The sequence below is a fragment of the Archocentrus centrarchus genome, chromosome 13 (assembly GCF_007364275.1).
Source record: "Archocentrus centrarchus isolate MPI-CPG fArcCen1 chromosome 13, fArcCen1, whole genome shotgun sequence".
NCBI classification, from domain to species: Eukaryota; Metazoa; Chordata; class Actinopteri; order Cichliformes; family Cichlidae; genus Archocentrus; species Archocentrus centrarchus.
Genome location: NC_044358.1, coordinates 14,445,624 through 14,462,656, shown reverse-complemented (window position 1 = coordinate 14,462,656; position 17,033 = coordinate 14,445,624). Strand labels below are relative to the sequence as shown.

Sequence of the window (17,033 nt, the reverse complement as noted above, 5' to 3'; positions counted from 1 at the left end):
GTTCATTTCATCATCCTCCTGCATTGCAATGTTACATTCTGTGTCTGGATTTGTTTAACTATTTTTTGCCCGTACATAACTTAACAGGCACCAAAAATAGTTATTTTTGTTTGTTTGTTTATTAAGTTACTTAACACTGATCCATGAATCATTCAAGCATAAACAAGCCACCCAACTCAAAGGCTGACCTGGTGTTGTGTCTGCACATAACAGACAACTTAGCAAAGAGCCCATTTTAAAGTGTCTCTTTAGGCACTTTGTTACTTGCAGCCTGTTGCAGAAACAAACTTTGTTCCCATTTCATTAGTTGAATCAATGAAAACTAATGTGATTATTTTTGGTGCAAGCTGAAAAATTTGCACATCAGCACTGTGCGCAGTGTGTCCTTAAAAAAAATGAGGAAATGGAGAACAAAAGAAGAAGTGTCAGTCATAAAAATGTATTTGCAGCAGATAAATAGTATCTGAAAGTCTTAAAAATAGGGGGAAAAAAAAAATCCAGCAAAGATCTGACACAGGACCTGAGAGGTGATATTAGATGTATCTGACCCTGCAGCTGATCCATCTCCTGTTCACTGCACCATGCAACAACACCTGAGGATATTCAGCCAACATTAAAAACAAGCTTTGGAGGACCGTTCCTGAAGACTGCTCAAAGAAAGCTTGCCTAAGAGAGTTCAGGCTGTGTTGAAGAATGCAGATGATCACATTAAATATGGACTTGTTCGAATTAGAAACTTTTGTATTTCCATGTGTGGTTGGACATGATTCACCTACTTCCCATTTTCCTAACAAAACATAAACAAATGAGGGGTGTCTCAAGACTTTTGCACAGTACTGTAATGTGGGAACTGGCCAGTCTGTTGATTTCTTCTTCTGGGGGTCATTTTGGATGATCCTGGTTTTTGGATACAGCATTTTCAGGTTTGGATTTCAGTTTCTGTTTGACTTTGTTTGTTTTTGCAGTGTTTTCTAATATTGTGCTTTTATAAGATAAGATAACTTTAATGATCCCACGACGGGGAAATTTGTGCATTACAGCAGCTCAGTACAGAGAAAAAATGAAAAGGGTGAGTAAGAACAAATAACTAAACTAAAACTAAAATAGAATAAAATAAAATAGAATAGCAAAAAAAAACTATACACATATACATAAGCACTATATACATAAATATATATATTAGGCTGTTTCCTTTAATGTGCAGTATTTATGCCATTATCATATTCGTATCATTATCATGGTCCTGGTCCTGGTTTAGTTACTCAGTGGTTTTGAGTTTTTGAACTTGTTTCAAATGTTCTGTTGCTTCTTGGTTTGTGTGTTTCTGTGTTCCTCCGTCTTGTGTCGAGTCTCTAGGTTTATGATCGTTCACGTGCCCGTGTCTTCCCATTTAGTCATCGCACTTCCTGTCTTTCTTTGAGAGTTCCTGTTCCTTGTGTTTTGCTTCTAGTTTTGCTTCCCGTCTCTTGTCTTCAGTGATTTGGTTCACCTGCGGTTTGTCCTCCCCAGCTTGCCTCCACTCCCCCTAATTATCCTTATGAAGCTCAGGAGTAAGTTCAATAAGGAAGATCTGAACTCGCTCATTTGCATTCTTTCCCAGGCGTTTGGCCACTTCTCTGTCTGTCATCGCCTCCGCTTTCCCACGCTGTCAGACTCAATGCTGACCTCATCTCTTCTAGTCCAGTCATCTTTCTGCCCACATTCCTTGAGCCAATCACTCAGCATTTTAAATACGACTGCTTATCTGTCATTCTCCCTTCCAGATTCATTTGTACAACCCACCTCCTCCCCTTCGCCACCCAAGAGCTCCTTCCAAGCCTCCATCTCGGTCTCCACCACCATCACCCAGCTTCACTGGGCCATCAGAGTCTAACAGCCAAACGGCTGTTTGTATTGTCGATAAATCTTGTTGAGTTTCTCCCAATGATCTGTCCTCATTGAACTGTTTGTGTAACAGGATGAATGCTGTGTCCAGTGTTGCATTATGAATTGCTTGTCTGGTGGCCAGTTGCAGCCTCTTGCTCTCCTGTTGCCGTTGCACGTCCAAGTTTCTGCTCACCTGACTTCCGTAGCTGTTACAGGTCGGAGTTTTGTCTTTGTCGCCTCGAGCTGAGCTGGTTATGTTGCTCCTGACTGATTTTATTTGTGCTTTTGTAGAAACTGCCTGCAGATTCTTACTTTGTCAGAAGTATTTTCTCCTGCTGTGAAATAAAATCAGGTTCTTCTACCTCAGACTGAATTACACATTAGCTAACGGGGAGTAATGTTAACAGGAGCATACGGGCACGTGTAAAAGGATTTAACATATTTATTTGAACACAGTAAACAAGAATTTAATGTAAATGTTCAGACAAAGGTAGATAAAAAATATTAAATAAATATTAATATTTGCAAATATTGGTCACCAACATCAAAGACCCGACTAATAACAATTTATATTTCAACACAGCGTCGAGCTTACAAAGCTCAGAGGTTTCAAATGACTGTTCTGAAGTGTGGTTTAAAACATGCTGTCACACATGGCTAACTGAGTGTTTCTGGGTACATCAGACGTTTCAGATCAAACAAATTAATAATATTAGACAAAGATAACCTGAGTAAATACAAAGTGCAGTTTTTAAATGATGATTTCATTTATTAAGAGGGAAAAACACTATCCAAACCTACTGGGCCCTGTGTGGAAATTGTAATTGACCTTATTTGTTGAATCGTGAATTTAACACAATTTTTTGAAAGCTGAGTCCAGTTTCAGTAGTCACACCCAGACTGATCCCTGCCAGACCTGCTGAAGCAAGAAGTCACTTAAATAGAAGCCAAAGTAGAAGCCAAAGTAAAGTAGGCTAAAAATCTCAAAACGCAACGCAACACATCATAATCAAAGGAAACTCAAGAATACATGAGAAACAAAGTCACTGTCATCCATCAGTCTGGAAATTCAATTCAACTCAATTTTATTTATATAGCACACGACAAACAGTCGCCTCGAGGTGCTTTATATTGTAGGTAAAAACCCAACAATAATTACAGAAAAACTCTGCACATGGTGACAGTGGGAAGGAAAAAACTCCCTTTGAACAGGAAGAAACAAATTTTCTGAGATTTACTAAAAAAAACCTTTTCAAATGGATCGATGCAGCAGCAGCTCCTTCATGTGTGGGTACAATCTCTGTACAGCCGTTGCACACACATCATGAGTACAAAGGGAGTTTCTTCTCACCTGGTAACAAACACACAAAGCACCTCATGGCCACAAACAGCCGACAGTTAGTTGTTTTCAATCTTCGCACACACTCTTTATACAAGAAGGTGACAATAACATACCAACGGTAGAGGTTAAATAAAGGGGAAGATTAATTTTCCACCTTATTTCCATCCATTTATTTTCTTCTGCTTATATTTAATCACTGATAAAACTTGCATGTAAAACATAGTAATAACATTATTATTATTATTTCAAAAATATCAGCGCTTGCATGCCTGGGATCTAACACGTCATGGAAAGTGAACTGTTTATTTAAAAGCTTACACATGTTTTTCTCTTTTTTACCGTCTGTTGCATCTTCACATTCGTGACGGGGGGGGCATCGAGTCAGGCGCAGGATTCAAATCAGGTTCATTCGTGAGGAGCGAAGTTCAGTTAAGGAGGCACATTCTAATACAGAGCACACACAGCCGACGCTACGACGACTCCTGTCACCACAGAGACTAATAAAGTTTTCCATTTTCCAAAAACTCTGTCGAACATGGAACTTTCTCTTTAAATTCATCAGCCCATGTTTCCAGTTTCTGCTCTTTTAAAGCAGCCATGATGTGCAGTACTGGTTAGCGCCAAACATCACACACCACCTTCACCAGCTAACATGCTGGAACAGACCTGACCTCTTCTCCTGGGATCACTTTGTGTTTGTGATGTTTGGAGAGCCATGTGGATGCATACCAAAGAAAGGCCACACCATCAGCTACCAAACTAAAAAAAAAGTGCTGAACCTTTCAGATCTCACCAGCTCGGATGCTTTAACAGGTGTTTTTCTGCATTCCATCGTCGATCCCTCGTGGGCGACAGTCTCGTTTTGCATGATAGCCTGCAGATCTTTGAGAGATGGCGTTTGTGTGGTTTTGGTCTGGTTTCACAGTCTGCTTAGCTGCTGTCTTCACTGCTGCATCTGCTCTAGAGCTGCACAAACATACAGAGTCTTCTGAGTAAGTGTGAGTTTCACATTTACAGACAGCTATAATCTTGGGGAATAAGGCATCCAGCCATGCAGCCACAAGCTTGCTCTGTACAGTGGGCTTCCCTGACGCAGTTAAACTGTCATTGTTTCCATAATGTGCCAAAATCATGCACCACCCTAATGCATGGTTTGAATCATGGTGACTGACCCTCGTGTTAATGCTGCAAGTTCAGCAGCATGAGACACTGATGTGCTCGATGCTACGTTGTCCTGCTCTGTGACCACTTCTCTTTTTTTGAACGGTGTTTGAGTTGCGTGATGCCGACCCGTCTACACACACCACCAGATCAGAGTGAAGCCTGCAGGTCAGTTCTGGTGCAGCAGATTTCAGAAATGTTGTGGTTCACCATCTGTGCGGACAAGTGAAGCTGGTGTTAGTGCATCTGTTAGCATTTGGGATTTCCAGTAATACAGTGTGATGCCTGCCTGCTTCTGGGGAACTTTAGCATTTTTGCGGTAAAGCACTTTGTGCTGTTTGTCTTGAAAGTTTCCATATGAATATGGTTTTAATTTACTTGAGCAGCTGATAATTAAATAGTTTTATTTTGTCCAGAAGGATCAGTGACACATACGGAAGCTTGTTTCTGAAAAATTGAGATCATAACTTGAAATTTCAAGTTATTTTCTTCAAATTTTGACTTAATTTCTCTAAATTTTGAGTTATGTAACTTGAAATTTCGACTTTCAAGTTACAGATGGGTTAGTCCACTGTTATGTGCATGTATCACTGCTGACTGTGGAGCCTCTCCTGCAGCATAGTTGTCTATCCGCTGGCACCAGTTGTTTCTTTGGTTGTGGTTTTGGATGGACTGAATCGCTGCAAACCTTTTATGGAGCGAGGGAGTCTAATGTGGTTACGTGCCCCACACAGGTGAGTTCCTCTGTCATTTGGAGAAGTTCACCTTTTGACCTTTCAACTGTGCTTTCATGGCGGTCTTGCAGGTCTGCTTAGAAGAACAGGCCATTAACCCGTCCTGTTACTGCAGCAGTGCCGACGCCTCTGCAGGGATAAATGCTTTTCTTTTTTTGCACTGTTAAACATCATCAGCTCATCTTTTCAGCTTTTGAAGGAGAAACATGAATACCTGATACTGAGAAAACCTCGAGGCTCATCAGTGAAAATCAATCTGGCTGCACCTTTTATTTTTTCCGATATACACCGTCTATTCACACCTTTTCAGTGTGTGTGTGTGTGTGTGTGTGTGTGTTGTTGTTGTGGAAGCTTCACCGTTCATCACTAATGGCAAACACAGCAGTCTGTTGCGGTTTCCACTCATATGCATGCAGCAGCGTATGTGTGCCGTATTTAACGGTCTGCAGCGTTTTCTTCACTCATGTTATTATCGACCATCTTTCTCTGACGCGCTCACAGTCAGCAAACATCACAAATCTCTTCTGTGTTGATCAGTTATTGGAAACCAAGATTTCATGTGTCTAAGTTTTTCATGTCACTAAGTTTAGTTACAGGATCAAATCATTAACTAAGCAAAAAATCAACCTGCACCCCGACTAACCGGGTTTGGATCGTGTGCACTTCAGTTCAGCTGTTTTCAGGTGGTTTTAGCATCACACTGAAAACAGCCTTCAGTATTTCTCCCTCCTCCTCGCTGCCATTTCTAATTCTCAGACGACCTCGCCAGCTCAAACTGGCGTTTCTGCAGGTCTCAGTGTTTGTGCTTCTGGTCCTCTGTGAGGTTGTGCTGTTGATGCTTTGTCTCCATGTTAAAATAATCAGTCCTTTTTATCTCAGGTGGTGTTGGTCTGATTACCACTAGAGTCGAGTAGAGTAGAGTAGAGTAGAGTAGTCTTTGGGGTGTGTCAGGTGTTTTTGTGGCTTCTTTCATATCATTTTCAGACCAAATTCAGTGAACCAGGACATTTTATTGCTGCGACCGAGTTTGTGTTTCATAAATTGGACATTTGGACTACCTTTGATTAAAATGAATTTCAGCCAACTGTTTTCAGCTCCAGTAAGGCCTCATTATGTAACCCTCAGAGCAGTTAAGCTTTGGCCATCAGTCCAAATCAACTGTTTACAGAACTTTTCTCTGAATGGCAGACCCTCACACCAAACACAGAACAATATTTCAAGTTCTTCAATCAAATGTCCTTAAAAATGACAATACAATCAGAAAGATTGGTTTCACTGATCAGCAGTGACTCTGCTCTCGGCTGTCAGGTGTTGTCTCTTCGATGATTTGATTGGAGTGAAGCGCTCTCTCAGACTCACTGAAAACAGGTTTTCCTGGATCAACAAAAAAGCAGAGAAGAAATGATCCGAGAAATCCCGCCCTCATAGCCAAGATCGCTTTGGAAAAAGAAACCAAGCCGATTTCTTCAAAGGGACGAACACAGCACCAGTGCTTGGCTGAAAAACGGGTTCAACTCGGGCCGCAAGCTAGCTGGTCTCGAAGCAAGAAGGCGTGACTCTGCCGTCGCAACGTCAAGTTTTCTACCACGATTTCACTGCATGGTGTGCATTACAGGAGAAAAGCGACTTCAGGGCTGTGAATTAGGTTGGGCTCTAAGGCTGAACTTGCTGCTTTGTATCAGTTCATATCACAGATAAAAGGACACAAAGTGCGTACTTGTCGTCTTGCTCTAATCGCTGTCTGTGTTTCCCTCTGTGCTGCACACAGATGCTGCAGTAGTTTGGTTTGGACCCTAAAACGTGTTCGCAGCACAGAAAGGGGAGCGTGTTCTCCCACCTTTGTGCAGGTGTGGACCCGCCCACGCTCATATGTAAAGGAGCAGTTCACAAAGCGTTCTTAAGTGTTTTGCCGGTTCATTGAAACCGACACCAGCACCGGCACCTCGGCGGTGGAAACGTGGTATTTGTGCTTAAGAGACAAACATAAACTCATAGAGACAATACAAACCATTAGTTTTAGTTTCCTTTGACTTGTTGCTTCTGTCACACGTTAGCCAACATAAACCAATGTAGCAATACAAGGCAACAAACCTCACCTTGAGGTTAATGAGACAGTTACCATGGTAAAACTTAAAAAAAAAAGGCTCTTAATTTTAGAAAATTAACAGGAAGTTCAGAAATAAGATAGATCCAGTTAGGAGTTTTTGAGCATTCTTAGAAAAGCCTCATATATTTACAATATAAGTAAGAACTGCTGTTTCCCCCCAGCTTTTTTAGCCAATCTATTGCCAAATTTTTAGCCACAAACCACAGAAGCAGAAGCAGCGATCCTACCACAGTTTCTTCGGAAACTGCATTATCTACAGTACTGTGCATTTCTTTACATTTTGTTTCCAGGAGTCAGACATTCTTGTAATTTTTTAAAGTGCTCTTGAGCAATCGTTCTCCAGGCTCTCTGAAGGGCTTTCAAAGTTTCTCCTTGGACATTGGCTGCTTTTTCACTCATTTTCAGTCCAGTTCTCATACCTGATGATTATCAGAAGAATGTTTTTCAAGCAAATAAAAGGTGCCAAACTCGGAGCATGAACCAGTGTTGTCTGCAAAACCCCCCCAAAAAACTAGATCTTAAATTATATCTTTAGGCACTTTGTTACTAGCAGCATTTTGTAAGAATGCATCCTTTATTCCCATTTTTTAGTTGAATCTGTGATAAATGCCAAAGTGTGACAGGCATAAAATAGAATTTTTGCACTAATAAGTTGATTCCCAAAAAGCTATTAGCTGGAAACTTGGTGTTCAGTGTGTCCTTAAAAAATGTGAGGATATTCGACAAGTGGAAGACAAAAGAACCAGCAGGCCTGAAAAAAATACCTACAGCAGATAAATAGCATCTGAAAGTCATCCAGCAAATCCAGCAAGGACCTGACACAGGAGCTGAGAGCTGCATCCGGCCCTTTAATTGATCCACCTTCTGTTTTGCTGAAGCCTCATCAGAAATGGTCTTGTTACAAGGGCCATGGCCACATTACACAAGAAGTGGACTGAAAACACGGTGCAGGCTCTGTCACGGTTTGGGCTGCATTTCAGCCGGTGTTATTGGAGATCCTGACAAAATAGATGGAACTATGAATGTAGAAAGGTACCATGAGATTTTGATCCACTGTGTAACACCATCTGGAAAGCTTTAGATGCAAAGATGCTGCCAATGCAGTAAAAGCACACCTGGATAATGCAGCAGTATCAGCACGGATCGGCCTCCCTGCAGCCCAGGCCTCAGCATTATTTTAGCAGTGTGGGATCATCCTGACAGAGAACAGAACCAAAGGCAGAAACGTCCAAAGAAGAGCTTTGGATGTCCTTCAGGAAGTCTGGAGAACAGTTCCTGAGTTCAGACTGTGCCGAAGAGTAAAGGTGGTCATAACAAATATTAACTAGCTGTTCATATTTTAATGTAAGTGGGGAGAACATCAGCTTAGTGCTTGCCTTAACTAGCTCCATATTATAACTGTGCTGGACGACACGAAGACTGTTTATAGGATCCTCTCATCGGTCGGCGCAGAGCCGTCCTGTGAGAGGCTGGTGAAGGGAACAGATTTGCTGTGTTGCCGTTGGCTGCGGCCCACACTGCTTGTTTTTGTAAAGCGAAGTCCTCTTGTTCTTGCTTTTGCAGCAAGAATGTACTTTCCTGTTTTGGGGAAATTCTTCATCTGTAGTTACACGCACACAGACGGAAATCAGAAATAAGACCTTTTAATCACGCTGACTTTGATCACTTGTGTGGAGAAGCATCCTGCCAGCTGCTGCGTGTGCAGCGTACTTCCACATTCACATTACAGCAGAAGCTGTGACTGTGCCCCCACACACACACACACACACACACACACACACACATTTCTTTTTCTATGGAAACAGATATGATGAAATGTAGTAATAACAATCCCACAGGTGCACTGAACCCCAGAAAAACTGAAGCAGGTTAAACAGGGTTTGCAGTATTACACAGTACGTCGCTGTCATGTACATGTGTTTTACTTTGAGGATTTCCTAGATGGTATTTTACTTTTACATCATTAAATATGCTCTGTCTGATTGCCACACAGGCGTACATGAAATCAAAAACAGCTGCATGTCCTGATTGTTGAAGTTTTGTGGTTACGGTGGAGCTGAGGGGCTCCTTAAACCAAACACTTTAAAGAGTTTAACCTTAGACTGGGCCGTGGCATTTGCATCATAATTACTGCCATTAAAAACATACGACTGACACCAGTGACGGAGTTGGATGATGTTTATCTGATGGTGTAACCGTAGATACACGTCAACGTCGCCGCCGTATTGGATGTGGCAAACGTCGGCAAACATACACTGTAAACCCGGATAAGTTGAATCTACTTAAAAAAACCAAAGTAACTCGTTGCCTTAAATTTTTTAAGTAATGAAACAGTTCATTTAACTCAGCCTGTTAAGTAAGCACTACTCCATATCCAGTTGAACTAAATTGTATGTTCTAATTGACCAAACTTATCTTTTATAGTTCATGAAAAAATAAAATGTCTTTTGATCAATCAATCCCCCTATCCTTTTCATGGTTGTGTGGGGGTGGTGGGGGCTGGAGCCCATCCCAGCTGCCAAGGCAGTAAGATGCAGGGTACACCCCATACAGGTCACCAGCCTGTTGCAGGGCAGACACAGACAACCATTCACACCTATGGGCAATTTAGAGAGACCAATTAACCTAACCCCAGTAACTGCATGTCTTCAGATTGTGGGAGGAAACCCACACAGACACAGAGAGAACATACAAACTCCACACAGCAAGAGTCCCAGGCTAAAGTGAAATTGAACCCAGACTATCAGATAACTATTCCAGCTGGGAGGCAGCAGTGCTAACCACCACACCACCATGCTGCCCAATAACACAAATATTTTTTATAGTGTTGAACTGTGTCTGTTTAAATTTGGTAAATAAACATGATAAAACTCAGCCCTGCTGAATGCTGGTACATTAACATTTACAAATAACATTTGTCCATGGAACAATAAAAAACTATACGAGAGAGCGTTGTGAACAAAAGCCAAACATAGAGACATAGACATAGAGAAATCCTACCAATGGCTGGACAAGGCTGGACTGACAGACAGCACAGAGGCACTAATCATGGCAGCACAGCAACAAGCTCTGAGCACAAGCTCAATACAGGCTGGGGTCTACCAAACCAGGCAAGACCCCAGGTGCAGGCTGTGCAGAGATGCCCCTGAGACAATCCAGCACATAACAGCATGGTGCAAGATGTTAGCAGGCAAGGCATACATGGAGCACCATAACCAAGTGGCCGGCATAGTATACAGGAACATCTGTGCCGAGTATGACCTGGAAGTCCTGAGGTCAAAATGGGATACGCCCCCAGGGGTGGTTGAGAACAACAGAGCTAAGATCCTGACTTCCAGATACAGACGGGCAAACTTGTGGTGGCTAACAAACCGGACAGAGTAGTGGTGGACAAACAGAGGAGGAAGGTCGCAGTGATAGACGTTGCAATACCAAGTGATGGCAACATCAAGAAGAAGGAACACGAGAAACTCGATAAGTACCAAGAGCTCAGAGAGGAGCTGGAGAGGATGTGGAAGGTGAAGGTAACAGTGGTCCCCGTGGTAACAGCTAAGATGCTAAGATACTGTGCAGGACCCTCAAGCTCCCAGGCCCCTGGTAGAGGACCCGGGCTTGGAGGGCAAAAAGACCGCTCGTAGGGGTGTACTGGGATATATATATATATATATATATATATATATATATATATATATATATATATATATATTAGGATGTGGAGTGGAGTGATGGTAGACATCCGAGGTGCGACAGCAGTAACTTGTGCAAAACAGCAGTGTGTGTGTGTGTGTGTGTGTGTGTGTGTGTGTGTGTGTGTGTGTGTGTGTATGCAGAGCAGTGCAGCTACACATCCACACCAGAGTTTCTGTCTAATAATAATAAAACATTGAATTTTTAAAGCAATTAAATTTGATAAATCAAAAGTTGGAAATAGCTTTGTTTGTTTTTATCATTTTAACCATGAAATGTGATTATCTATAACAAAACAAGGATATACAATTGTAGTATATAGTTTGACAGCTAAAATAAATTGAGGTAAATCACTGCCAGTTGCAGTCTTATTTTAGTTTTTGTCTCAAAGATTGCCATTATTACTACTTTAAATTGATAAGTCACTGAAAAAATTATATATAAATTGAACTGAGGGAACCTACAGATGTCATATGTACATGTTAGGATCTGGGTAGACATTTATCAACACAGTCACCACCTTACCAACATTAGCACGTGTAAACACAAAAACATGTAACATGGGTGTAACTTCCAGAATCTGACCAGCTGAGCGCAGTGGTCACGTGCTTGTCGGAAGCTGGACTACATCATGGGGCGCAGTTATTATAGACGACTTTAAAGCCTTGATTTTGGGTTTTTTTTCTCCGTCTTCTTTCATCCCACTGACACCCCAACCTAAAAAAAAAAATCAGCATAGCAAATACAGAGCAGCTGTCACCGACAGGAAGTTCAGGGATATTTCAGTGCTGCAGTGTGACTCAGACAGAGAAGATTAATTCGCATGGCTATGACAATGACTTATACAGTATTTGAGGTAAGCTCTAAGGTAAGAAATTGTGGCGTGAATGGAAAAATTATTGCAAATATCCTGCAAGACAATAATAACGAGTTTTTTAATTATTTTCCCAGTATACAAGCTATTGTAGTATAGTGAGAGACATGCTGTCCTAATTTAATCTGACAGATTTAAATGTAGATTAAACTTAGATTAGGATCAATAAGAATTTTTTGTTTTGTTTTTACAACTATAAAGGAATAAGTAAACAATAAGGTAGACTCTGTTGTTATTTACTCTACAGTCACACGTTCTGTAAATCGTAGTTAATCCTCACATTAATATAATCCCGTACTCTCAGTTTCCAAGTCTCAGCTCATATTTGAAAATAAAAGTTTTTAAATCTAATGAGCAACATGTTCCTGCTGCCTGTGATTCCGGCTCAGATATTAATGTTTTGCGCAGTTCAGAAATGTAATTCACAAATTTGGGCGCGTTAAACTGGCTGAAATCTACTGTAATACATCCCACATGGAAGCAAGTGTTGGTTGTGATTTGGTGCTATATAAATAAAACTGATATGAACTGAAGAAGAGTGAATTATGTAATGTTCTATTAATACCCATTTGTCAGCGCACAGATGAGGGAAGAAAAATGTAGATAACAAGTCTGTTTGTGATAGTTTCTTATTAAAAATTGTTTTTATCGGTCAGTGGTTTTATTTAGCAACACTGATTTAACAGTGAGACATGGTGCCACCTTCTACATGACCAGTTAGTTATTTTTAGCCACACTAGAATTTTTTTTATCACGTTCTGCTCAAAATGCCTCCGAGTCACCGTGAAAGGGAAGTGAAAACAATCTGGTGTGTTCGCAGTTTCCTGCATGATCATCACACCGAGAAAAGTGCAGCGGAGAAAAAGTACTTAATTATTACACAACAGCATCACACTCATGTAATGACTCATTTCACTTCATCGTGAAATAAATAATAATCAGAATGAGTCCGGTCGATGCGACAGAGCGAATCTCTGATCAGATGATTTAAAGTAAAACTGTCTCTTTTCAAGGCGGAGTCTGATGACGATAACTGGACCAACTGCACCTGGTCCGACTGCACCGGGCCCGACTGCAACTGGACCGACTGCAACTGGACCGACGGCACCGGGCCCGACTGCATCTGTGACTACACCGCGTCTCTGCACAGCTTTTACACCGTGTTCCTGCCGGTGCTTTACAGCGTCATCTTCCTGCTGGGTGTGGCGGGGAACGGCCTGATGATAACGGTCCTGCTGACACGGTGCCGCCGGCTGCGCATCACTGAGATCTACCTGCTGCACCTGGCCATGGCTGACCTCATGCTTCTGTTTACAATTCCTTTCAATGTGGCTGACAGCGCCACCGGCTGGGTGTTTGGGGTATTTGTGTGCAAGCTGAACGAGCTCCTGAAGAGCCTGAACCTCATTTGTGGCAGCTTCCTGTTAGCGTGCATTGGGTTTGATCGGTATTTGGCGATCGTTCACGCAGTTCCCAGCATGCAGAGCCGCTTTCCAAGAACAGTGCACCTGACGTGCGCGGCGCTGTGGCTCATCTGTCTGGCTTTAGCCTTACCGAACGCAGTGTTTGCTACAGTGACGCAGAAAGATCAGAGCTCAGACACCCTCATCTGTTACTACCACAACTTCGGCATTCATGCACACAACTGGGTTTTGACCAGCAATGTGTTACATCACGTCTGCTTTTTCATCCCTCTGGCGATCATGAGCTTCTGCTACACAATGCTAATATTCACCCTGTGCAAGAGCCAGAAAAGCGAGGCGAAAAAGGGAGCCATCCGAATAGCTTTGCTCGTCACGCTTGTGTTTTGTTTCTGTTGGCTACCGTTTAACATCAGCCTGATGGTACAGACCCTGAGGGAACTGGAGGTGATCGCGGAAGACTGTGAATCTGGAAAAATAATGCTGCAGGCGCTCGAAGTGACAAAGAGCCTGGGGATCACGCACTGCTGCCTGAACCCTTTCCTGTACGCCTTTGTCGGGGTGCGCTTTCGAAATGAGATGATCCAGCTGCTCTGCAAGCTGGGCTGCAGTCGGATCTGCCTGCCTCTCCTCAGAGTCCACCGTCACAGCCGCACATCCACCTCTGACGGAGCAACCACCAACAGCTTAGTGCTCATTTAACACAGTGTCCATACGATGGGAGTGAGCGCCCCTCCTCTGTACAGCATCCTCATGATATAGTACTCACTGCTGCTTTAACTGCATTGTTTTTTTATTTACTCAGTCAACAAAAATCAGCCTTGTGTTGTTCTGTAGCTACAATTCAATAAAGTTTTTATCTTTCATACAACACCCGTGTTCCCTTGTTATCAAATTACAAGAATTAACACAAGAATCAAAACAGAAACCATGTTAGAGATCCTTATTATTCTTTTTTGGAAACTCCTATTAAAACACAGTTATACAGAACAACTGCAAACAATCACAAATTGCATCTTATATACAGCAAGTATATATATATTATATATATATATATATATAGAATTCCTTTGCACAACAGTTTGGTAGTTGGAGAAAATAAATCAATGATATTAAAACAAATAGAAATTTGAGGCACTCCTCTCCTGACTGCCGCGCTGTTCCCACAACAAATACACACATTTTTGAAATATACACATTTTACAGTTTTTAGAAAATGGCTTCAAACGTGTTATTGAACAGTGTTACAGTGATTTCATTTTTAATCAGTTGGAATCCTAAAACTTTTTTTTTTTATTATTTCCTCCTTTTTAAAACAACTACAAGAATAACAATGAAAAATTTGGACACAATGGGGAGGGGGGAGGGGGGGGGCAGTGAACACACTGCTTCATGAACTGTCTGCTGAGCTGGATCAGAATGGCATATTGGCCATACCTCCGGGGCCGTAGCCAATGGAACTGTCCAGAGACATTCCCCGCTGTCTGAGAGACTGTGGGCCCATCATACCAGCCTGTGGATGGGGAGGGGCCATCATGGGGCCCTGAGGGGACATGAGCGGGCCCTGGGGTCCAAAGGGTTCCCCTGGAATTGCCATGCTTCGCTGCTTAGCCTGCATCATCATAATATTTTGCTGTGCCATCAGATTCTGTTGGTGCTGCTGAGAAGGCATCATTCCGGGGTATGGATTGGAGGGATGATGGAGGAGGCTGTTAGCCATCATGGCTTGCTGTTGCTGGAGTTGCTGCTGGGGCATCAGGCCTGTCCTTCCCATCATATGTCCAGGAGGGCACATAGGGCCCATGCCCCCGGTAGAAACCATACCCCTGGAGCCCCCCTGAGGAATGCCCATGCCCTGGCGTATTCCACCGTGTGAGGGGTGAGGCGGCAGCTGCTGTTCAGCCATCATATTTTGCAGGCTCGCTAAGTGGGGGTTGGACGAAGGGCCGCTGCTGTGTGGAGGGCCAGAAGAAGACAGCTGTTTAAGGAGCTGCGGTGGTGGCTGCGATGGCATCCCTTGATGTGGATTCGGATGTGGCTCACTCTTGGGAAAATACTGAAGAGTGCTACTGGGCTTATCAGAAGGAATGATGCGGGAGAGATCAAACTCGGGAATCCCTGTGTGAGTGGGACGTATAACTTCACTTAGATCGGGTCCTTCGCCTATGGGAAGCGAGGCAAATGAGTCTGATGGGTGAGAGGGGCGTTGGTGAGGATGACCTTTGTTAAGAAGGTGTAACTGCTGATGTGGCAGAAGATCTTCAGCAGACTGAGAGAAATTCTGAGACATTCCTCCAATAGGTGAGTGCATGGGCCCGTGCGATGGTGGCTGCATGCGGGGAAACCCTGCTGTCTGGGGTATCGGCGATACGTTGCAGGGCCCCATCCCCTCAGGTGTGCCTCCTCCCATCATGGCAGAATTCATGGCAGGCATGCCCATTTGGTTTGGGGAGGAAAGCACAGGTGCTGCGGTTTCATGGGACAAGTGCTGCGGACCCTGGCTTACGATACCCATGGGGCTTTGGGGGTCACTGTGAGGACCGATCTGCGATGTCTGGGGATTCCCCATGGTTCCTGTTGACAAAACAAGATCAACATGTGAAAAACGTGCTATCAATAATTATTATTTTACTAACCCATTAGAATTACAAAGTATTAATTGGAGGTTTATTCTACTCAAAATTCCACTATTATAATAAACTGCTCAAAGAAATTGAAGAAACACTTTGAAAACACATCAGATCCCAATGAGAAAATAATAAATCTGGACATCTACACTGATATGGACTGGGTGATGTGTGAGGATTGAAAGGATGCCACAGTTTTGATGGAAATGAAAATCATCAGCCTACAGAGGCTGAATTCAAAGCAAAATGATGCAGCAGGTCAGAACATTTAGCTGAAATTTCACTGCAGCAACTCTAAATGGTCCACAGTAGCTTGTGTGGCCCCCACATGACTGTATGCATGCCTGACAACATCAGGGCTCCTAATGAGATGATGGATGGTGTCCTGGAGGATCACCTCCCAGATCTGGACCGGAGCATCACTGAGCTCCTGGACAGTCTGAGGTCCAACCTGGAGGTATCAGATGGACTGAATCATAATGTCCCAGAGGTGTTCTACTGGATTTAGGTCAGTGTGGGGGCCAGTCAATGGTACTCTCACCACATGAGGCACCAGGAGGAACCCAACACACACTGCTCCAGCGTAGGGTCTGACAGTGGGTCCAAGGACTTCATCCTGATACCTGATGGCAGTCAGTTATCAGGATGTTTCACTGACTTGATACCAAACTCTGATTAAAGTGTTCCTTTAATTTTTTTGAGCAGTACATGTGAATTTAAGCTGACATAAGGCTTTCACAGACAGGATTAATACACTTCAGATATTTCTGTAATGGCATGGAAAAATGATCTTACACCAGCACAGTGTAAGTACAATCCTCAGTATACTGTCCGACTGTAAAAGGTGTTCTTTGGTCTGTAACATATGCCCGTTTTCATACCTCCAATGCTGACACCAGATAGAAGAGGACGATCTGGTAGCATCTCATCATCAGAAGTAGCGATGGTTTTGATGGCATCATGATAGAGAGGAGTAGAACTGGGAATGGCATACTTGGACATTTGAGACATGATAAGAGATAATGGATTCTGAGACGGTGGAGCATCGGGAGATGAAGTAAATGGCATACTAGGATTCATAGAGCCCGGCTGGGAAATGGGGGTAGAGCTTGAACTTCTAGGGGGGAGTGACTGACCTGCAAAAAAAAGAACAATGAAAATTTTGTGTTATCACAGCAGGACAAAGAAAATCACAGAAATCAAAGATGCCATAA

The 17,033-nt window shown here is 42.8% G+C and overlaps 2 protein-coding genes across 3 annotated transcripts in view; one reads left to right on the top strand and one right to left on the bottom strand.

The window, feature by feature from the left end:
- The first annotated feature begins 11,649 nt into the window (after positions 1–11,649).
- Positions 11,650–14,057, top strand: cxcr5 (chemokine (C-X-C motif) receptor 5). 2 transcript variants are annotated; one of them, XM_030744329.1, is made up of 2 exons: positions 11,650–11,765; positions 12,785–14,057. In XM_030744329.1, the coding sequence occupies exons 1-2, from the start codon at positions 11,721–11,723 to the stop codon at positions 13,892–13,894; spliced, it is 1,155 nt and encodes a 384-aa protein (XP_030600189.1). In that variant the 5' UTR covers positions 11,650–11,720; the 3' UTR covers positions 13,895–14,057. The 2 variants fall into 2 exon arrangements, with proteins under 2 accessions (XP_030600189.1, XP_030600190.1); XM_030744330.1 differs by having other exon boundaries at positions 11,697–11,753.
- bcl9l (bcl9 like) overlaps positions 13,981–17,033 on the bottom strand; it is a 29,116-nt gene continuing 26,063 nt past the window's right edge. The window contains exons 8-9 of the mRNA XM_030744328.1: positions 16,701–16,955; positions 13,981–15,766 (exon numbers count right to left, since the gene is read on the bottom strand). Of these exons, the coding sequence (XP_030600188.1) occupies positions 14,607–15,766; positions 16,701–16,955 (1,415 nt within the window). The 3' untranslated portion in view covers positions 13,981–14,606. The remainder of the gene's footprint in view (positions 15,767–16,700; positions 16,956–17,033) is intronic.